An 8,805-nucleotide genomic window follows, 5' to 3' on the forward strand; every position below is an offset into this window, starting at 1 on the left:
AAACATAACCATAAAGGGGAATGGGAGGAGCGTGAAAGCCATGGTGGTAGATGAATGTGATTCCACCAAGGGAGGCGATGATTATCAACCCCCATGTGATAACAATATTGTCAATGCGTCACAGGCCTTGTGGGAAGCCTTGGGGGTCCCAAGGGACAGCGGCAAATGGGGTTGGATGGAGATTACTTGGTCTGATGCTTAGCGATGAGTTGCCTGATGCTGGTAAAGGCTGTTGGGTGGTTTTCAGTTTCCTGTTTCAATAAAGATTACGACAATGCCATACAAGTGACCTCCTTGAACTTGTATTCTGCTAATAAGTCCATCGAAATTGGATCAAACCTGCTTATGTTCTGTTCTTTTCATTTTCAGTTGAATAAGCTACGACTTTTCAGATAGCAGCCATCAATCTTCGTTATCTGAAAGACCGAGTCCACCTTGCAGCTATTGATGACAAAGATACAAGGTTTGCAGGCCACAAGATCCTCCCAAGTTCATTACAACATGACAGAAAGCAACAAATTAAAATCCAAAAGCGTACAACAAACGTTGGAGACCCACCAATGATGTGCTAAGTAGGCTGCAAATTTCCGGTAAGGCAATCAAATCAATACAATACAAGACAACAGTCTTCACATCAAAGGACTTAAAGTCCAAACAAGAGGTCATGCTCATATCGTCACAATGGCATGGACTCAGGTTTGTAAAGGGCATTGCCTTTTCAATTGGGTCGCTTTGCTATCGTTGAACACTGTTCTGCCAGATAATGCTATCTCGTGCCACTGACAACATCATAGTAGTCAATTTCCTGTTTGGAAATGGAGTCCTAATCTGGCACAGCATTGTTAAACAGTTCCTATAAATACTTCTCACAACCCGGCATCTTGCTGTACCACATACTTGGAAAATTTACTCAACAAATCCGAGTGAAAAAGAAAATGAAGAGTCTAAGCTTAAAGCCTCTGTGTGTCATGCTTGTCGTCCTCGTGGCGGCCCAGTGGCCAGGCTGTGACGCTCAGAGCTGCCATCCCAGTGGCCAAATCAGGGGCAAGAAACCTCCTCCAGGGCAATGCAACACCGGGAACGATTCAGACTGCTGCAAGGAAGGGAAAATGTACCCGGTCTACAAATGCTCACCGAGAGTCTCGGGCAACACCAAGGCCACTCTAACCATCAACAGCTTTGAGAAGGGAAAGGACGGTGGAGGCCCGTCAGAATGCGATAACCAGTACCACTCTGATGACATCCCGATCGTGGCTCTGTCAACGGGGTGGTTCAACCACAGAAGCAGGTGCCATCGTAACATTACCATAAATGGGAATGGGAGGAGCGTTACCGCCATGGTGGTGGATGAATGTGATTCCACCATGGGATGTGACGACGACCATGACTATCAGCCTCCATGTTCTAACAACATCGTCGATGCATCTCGTGCTGTGTGGAAGGCCCTGGGAGTCCCCCAGGATAGCGCTGACTGGGGGTGGATGGATATTACCTGGTCTGACGCATGAGCCTTTGTCTAGTATATCTACAGTTTCCCGGTATGGTTGGTATATCTACGCGTACAACATTATCAGGCCTCTGTCCACGATATTGATATTGCGTGGACTTGTAAAGTATATGTGCTATATGTAATCATCAAACCTCATATTTTTTTCGAAGAAGTATGATGCATTTCATACTGTTACGATCTATATGAAATCCTCCTTTTTTTTTTTTGGTAAAACCTATATGAAATCTTCATTAAATGAAGAAATCTACGAATTCCTTTCATCTCGAGGTCTTTTGTTGTCATATACATGATGAGATGAGGAATCAAGCCATTAGAGAAAAGGACAACTGTGAGATCCGACATTTTTTTTTAAAACATGCGTACGCATATACTTACATATGCTTTTATATATATATATATATATATTATACGTTTATGTTGCTGGAGCATTAGAAAAAAAAAATGAAATGGTGGCATGGGCTTCACGTGGTCTTAAGCCATCCTTTCCACCACCATGCATTTCATTTCTTTTCTTTCTTTCTTTTTCTTTCTTTGCTCTGTTTTTGGCTGGGGAGACGAAGAAGGAAACAGAGAGAGAGAGAGAGAGAACAAAGGAATAACTCAGCAGAGAGGGAGATTGCAGAATAGAGTTGGGCAAAGTATTGAATTGGACACCAATTTGGGTGGAGGAGTTTAGCTTGCCTTATAGTGTATAACAAGCTATTTGAGTATGCAATTGATTTCACAGTTGTGATGAAGTCAGTAGTGGTAGCTTGGTTAAGGTTTGATGGAAGCCTAGTAAGTAGGGAGTGTACAAAGAGCCATAGATGTTAGATTGCTAATTAGTTTGAGTGTACTGATAGTTTTCGAATTTTCCTTGGGGTTGAGCTTATATACTTCGATGTATTCTTCCTTACATGATTTGGGAAGTGGGAATGTTAATTGGCTGAAGTTACGGAGTTTTTAGTTGATTAATAACTAAGCATGGAAGCCAATTTTTTTTCTAGTGTTTAAGTTCTAGATTTATTCTTGCTGTTTGAGTTGCCTATATTCGATTTATTTTTCATCAAACCACTTCATTTTATCTTTTGGATGAATTGTAAGGTATAAATATGCTTGAGGGATGAGATGGGTTCGTAAAATCATTAGGCAAGCTTGTCATATGCTCAGAGTTATCGATGTTGGTTTTATTTCCTATTAGATTATGTAAAGTAATTAATCTGAAATCCCGTTTATAATGAGTGGGGTTACTATGTACTGTTAGTTTGAATCCTTTGACTTGTGTTGTTTTATTTGGAGTTGGTTAGAGTGGAAATCTTTCAAAGAATTGTTCTATTACCTTGAAATCAGGCAGGATTTCTTATAGGATATGTTAATATTTTGTACTGTTTGTGAGTATATATATATATATATATATGCACTTTTGTTCAAGGATAATGTACTAGCTAGATGAGGTGGATTTGTTCATGGAAGTGTCAATATTGAGCTTTATATAAGTAGAAGATCAACATGACAGAATTAACACGTGCATTGTAAGCTATTCTTGTGTATATTAATAGATTTTGTGGTCATGATTGATAGGGGCCAACAAGATCGAGACTATACACCCGAAAGGCTCGACTCGTTGAGTTATCATTTTGGGGGTTTTTGTGAGTATTTTTATTCCACTATAGTATGAAACTAAATCTTAAATTAATTATACCAATGCTTGTTTGAATGAGATAAGTTGAATAAAGATAGTATGAGGATTTTGAGGAATCATTGTGGATGAACTCGGTTAATTGCGATGTGGTGATATTATTGTTCATAGCCATGGGACCACTGGTCCGGCAGGATACAAAAAGGGACCCTTGATCCAACGGGATACAAAAATGGAACGCCTAGACTGTTAATCCGGCGGGATATAAAATGGACACCTAGACTCTTACTGTCAAAGGATAACGGGAAGCCCCCGCTTATGAGAAATGAAATGAGGAGTTTGTGGATATGAGTGCGGGGTCACGGTACCGTCGAAAGTCCATCGTGAGGATTGCGACCCTATGACTATTATTTGTTGCTTAAGAACGATTGCTTGTGTCAAGAACCAAAATTTCAACAGAGTTTTCCCTATATTTCATAGATATCCATTATCACATAAATTATTCACACACAAACCTGCTTTCCATAAATTTTTCAATATATATAACCAATCCAGCAAGCTCACATACATACATACATACATATATATATATATATATATATTCCAAGAGAGCCATATCACTAACAAAGTAACCAAAAGTTTCAAGTGGTAACATATTCAAATATATTCTATACCAAAAAGAATACTTATTAACTAACTAAGGTCTAATTGCAAAAATCCTTCGCATTGATCCTCGATATCCAAAAAGTTCTCATGTTCTGCTAGTCTAGCTCCTAGCTCATCTGAAAAATATATACAAAGTGTGAGCACAAAATTCCAAAGTGAAATGAACTATCATTAACTAAAAATATAATTTTAAATGAACAAAGATAATACTAGCATACCCAAGTCCGTCATTTAATTCACCAACAACATGATATACATTATACACAAATAATTACTAAATTGATTCTTAAGCTATCAATTATATTTATAACCATATAATAATAGTAGAGTTAACCATTAACTAAGCACCACTTAACATTCATACACTGACTATATCCAGCTCGAGCAAACAATACAGCTTTCACAGAACAACTTCAGACAACCTCAACAATTAACACATCTATAGCAGTCAGATTAGGGAAACAATATACAGTACAATCAATCAATATAACCGTAGAGTTGCATTTCCTTGTGACAATTTAAGACGATACCGTAACCTCGCACTTCTTACTCACATCATCCTCAACTCTCAATACCAATATCTCATAAGCGGGGGCCGCCTATTAACCTCGGCGATAAGAGTTGACCAAAATTTATATTCCGTCAGGTTTAGCGGCCGATCAGACCCCTATTTCTATTCCGTCGGGTCCAGCTGCCGATCTGGCCCCTATTTACATTCTGTCGAGTCCAGCGGCCGATCGGGCCCCTATTTATATTCCGTCAAGTCCAGCGGCCGATCGGATCCCTATTTATATTTCGTCGAGTCCAGCGGCCGATCTGGCCCATTTTATAAATCGCTGGGTCTAGCAGTCCCATGGCTAGAGTCAAACAACAAGACAAACCTAATCAATTGCAACCATGCCATCTCATCTCATATATCCATACCAAATTCTTATTCCCAAATTATCACAATATTTCATTTAATAATACTCCATATAATTTGTATTCATATAATATATATATATACATATATATATATATCATTTCATAAATAAATATAGTTCTCACTGAACTCGCCAAAATTATTTCACTGAGTCCAACCCTTTCGGGTGTATGATTTTGATCTCCTCCATCGCCTATCATTTGAAGCACAAAACTAAATTATGAACAACATAATAATATGACCATGCATATCGATGTTGGTGGGTTTCCCTCCTAATAGGAAAAACCACACTAATACTTCCATAATCAACCCCATCTCTATTTATCCTATATTACCCATCCGCCCCTATCAACGTGTAACTTAATCACTATAACTTAATCATGTAACACCATTAATTAACATCATTACCTACCTTTAGATCTTTCTAGAATCACCACGTAATGATTTTTGACCTCCACACTCTGCTAAAGCAATTAAATGGAGAAAAGTATGCATTTCAGTTATTAACAAGATACTTAAATTAATAAAAGAATTGATTTCAGCAGTGGAACTCCATGAAAACAAATATCTTCTCAACTCGTCTAAGAAAAAAAATATAGCCATAGGGTCGCATTTACTTGCGACAAATTAAGATGATATTGTAACCCCGCACTTCTTACTCATATCATCCTCAACTTCCAATGCCAATATCTCATAAGCGGAGGCTGCCTATTAACCTCTGGCGAAAATAATTGATCACTATTTATATTCCGCCGGGTTTAGCGGCCGATCAGGCCTCCATTTATATTTCGTTGGTTCAAGTGGCTAATTGGGCCCCTATTTATATTCCGCCAGATTCAGCGGCCAATAGGGCTCCTATTTGTATTTCGTCGGGTCCAGCGGTCAATTTGGCCCATATTATAATCCGTCGGGTTCAGAGGTCTCATGGCTATAGTGAAACAACAACACAAACCTAATCAATTACAACCATGCCATCTCGCTTCTTATATCCATACCAAATTCTTATTCCCAAATTATCACAATATTTCCTTTATTAATACTCCGTATAATTTGTGTTCATATAATATATATATATATATATATATCATTTCACAGAGGAATAGAGTAATCACCGAACTGCCAAAATTATTTCACTGAATCAAAGCCTTTTGGGTGTATGATTTTGATCTCCTCCATCGCCTATCATTTGAAGTATAAAAATAAATTATGAACATCATAATAATATGACCATGCATATCGATGCTGGTAGGTTTCCCTCTGATAGGAAAAACCACATTGATACTTACATAATCAATCCCATCTATATTTTATCCTCTATTACCCATCCGCCCCTATCAATGTGTAACTTAATCACTATAACTTAATCATGTAACACCATTGATTTACATCATTACGTAGATCTTTCTAGAATCACCACTTAATGATTTTTAACCTCCACACTCTGCTTAAGCAATTAAATGGAGAAAAGTATGCATTTCAGTTATTAACAAGATACTTAAATTAATAAAAGAATTGATTTCAACAGTGAAACTCCATGAAAACAAACAGCTCGTCCAAGAAAAACAAGCTCAAAAGTAAAAGAAGCTCAATCAATTTAAACTCAATATCTCCTTTCATCCCTCTTGGGGTATCCACATGCTCTCATTAACCAATATATCTCCTCACCCACCACAACATTTATAATAATTTATACATGTCAATCACTCCATTTACTTTCACATATATAACGTAAATCATATCAACTTGAAAGCAAAACTCTCATAAATTATAGAAAGTAGAACTTATAAAAATAAAATTCAAGTAATTCACAAACTCAATAGAACTTATAAAAATAAAATTCAAGTAATTCACAAACTCATGTAAAGAATGATATGCTTAGGTAATTCAATTCCAAACAAAGCTGAAACGGAACAAAAACGTACCTTAGAGTCTTCAATACAAACATACAAGTGCATTTACATATTGACTCTTATGCCGTCTTGAACCCTGACCAAGAGCACTCGACCATCAATAAACTAATTCATACATATGTTAATAAAAAACAACCATACAAACTCAATCCTCCATTGACCCTTATGAAGCATAATACATAAAATACATTCATATAAATTATCAAGGCAAAAATCTCATTAAATATTCGAGGAACATATAGAATGACATTCCAATAAATGATCAAGCTTATTATAAAGTATGGTATGCCCAGACAACTCAATTCATCCAAATAGTCCAATCAAACAACCATCTTGACTCACTTTGACAAACTCTTATCGACTTTAGACAAACAAAGATAGTGAGCATAGGCAAGTTCATTTAACAAAGTAAATATTAACAAACCAATTCAGATCATGATATGCATAAACAATTATTAACCTCAATATGTAGATGTACTTAATCAACATTCTTAGCAAGCACACACTTTGATTCAAACAAGTAAGTTTTGATCAGCCATTAATGCAAAAAGATTAATCAAAGTATCATCCTTAACAATCACGAAGACATAAACTTCTTCACTACTAGTGAAATTCCCATAGATTGAACCTTACTATTACAACCGACGACTTCCTCAACCTAACTACCCAATCGATAAACCAGACCTTATACTAAGCTTAAGTGGGCGGAATAAGTATAGATGTTCATGTAAACTTAAGAAATAACATGGCAAAGCCATAATTAATCAATTCGCAGCAAATCCACTTTACTATCAAATTAATTGAACCCTAGGCTGAGCTAGGATGAAAGAAGAATAGCTTAATCGACACCTAATCATAGCGAATAAGAATGTCTAGGTAAGGATAATCAACTTACAACGAAATCCACATCAATAGTCGAAACCCCAACCGAGCTAGAATGAAGGAAAACCGGCTCAATCCGCATCTAAACTAATGAATAGAATCGTCTAAGGTAAGGAGAATAAATTTACTTCAAGAACCTAAGCCTAACCTTCCTCCTCTTCTTCCTCCATTCGGTTTCTTCCCCTCAACCTATCCTTCCTCTTCTTCTTCCCCACTGAGTTTGCTCAGCTCGGTCCTCTTTCTCTCTCTCTCTCTCTCTTTGTCCCTCTGCTCTTCGATCCCCCCCCAGTTGAAACAGAACAAAGAAGAAAGAAAAAGAAGAAAAGGAAAGAAACAAGTGAAATGAAAAGTGGATGGCAGTGGAAAAGGGGGTAAACGTGGAGCCCATGCAACCATTTCATTTTTTTTGGTTAATTCTCCAGCCACATAAAAGTATTGTGTGTGTATATATATATATATATATAAGCATATGTAAGTATATGCATAGGTATGCATGTTTGAAAAATGCCGACTCTTACAATCTCTCCCACTAATTAAAAATTTCGTCATCGTAATTTATTTGAGAACTAGAAAAGATTATTAAGGTTCATAGCACCTTTAGGTCCCCAAGTAGCCTTTGTACTAATTCCTCTATAGCATCATGCTTCAGCTGCCACTCTGATAAGTCAAATGATCTGAAGTTAGGAGCATACCAAAAACAATACACAAGGCATAATGAATATGCCCCACAGAGACAATTCTTTGCACTTTCCTATGGAAATTCTTCTCTTGTTTTTCAGAATACCAACTGCCATGTAGCGGAAGTAGCCTTGATCTAGTATAAGCTTAATATAAATTTCCAACATTGAAAATTTGTCAGTCTCAATCTGATAGCTTTTCCAATGGAATAATTGTCCATGCCAAAGTAGGTTGTTGATAACAATAATTTAGAATACTAGAAGCCCATGTTGAACTCATATGATGATGCCAGATAAAAAAAAACATGAAGCTAAGCAATAATAGAATCCCGAGATCAATGATGAAAACCAAGTAAGATCCTGTTCAGTAAGCAGAGCAACATTTCTCTTGAACATGTCAGATCATTCCCACAGCAATATAAATCCTGACTGGTTGCAAATATAAATGAGAAAATAATCTGGAATCACCATTTGCCAAAACTGGAGAAGACAGGATGGCATACAACATTGAATAATTGATACTCCAGGAAATACCCCAATGAAATAAATCTGACATATATGCTCAAAAGTTGCAGGAACTTCTTGAAAGAATACCTCTGAACCTGATCTGGTAAAGAATC

The 8,805-nt window shown here is 37.0% G+C and overlaps 1 protein-coding gene and 1 long non-coding RNA gene across 2 annotated transcripts; one reads left to right on the top strand and one right to left on the bottom strand.

The window, feature by feature from the left end:
• The first annotated feature begins 935 nt into the window (after positions 1-935).
• Positions 936-1,552, top strand: LOC116216094 (putative ripening-related protein 1). Its single transcript, XM_031552026.1, has one exon. It carries the CDS (start codon positions 936-938, stop codon positions 1,506-1,508), a length of 573 nt encoding a protein of 190 aa, XP_031407886.1. The 3' UTR covers positions 1,509-1,552.
• Positions 1,553-3,647: 2,095 nt separating this feature from the next.
• Positions 3,648-7,827, bottom strand: LOC116216095. Its single transcript, XR_004158618.1, has 3 exons — positions 7,522-7,827; positions 6,639-6,702; positions 3,648-3,910 (listed from the first exon to the last, which is right to left on the bottom strand). It is a non-coding gene; the product is annotated as an uncharacterized LOC116216095 (long non-coding RNA).
• Between the last annotated feature and the right edge of the window lie 978 nt (positions 7,828-8,805).

The sequence above is a fragment of the Punica granatum genome, chromosome 8 (assembly GCF_007655135.1).
Source record: "Punica granatum isolate Tunisia-2019 chromosome 8, ASM765513v2, whole genome shotgun sequence".
In the NCBI taxonomy this organism is placed as follows: Eukaryota; Viridiplantae; Streptophyta; class Magnoliopsida; order Myrtales; family Lythraceae; genus Punica; species Punica granatum.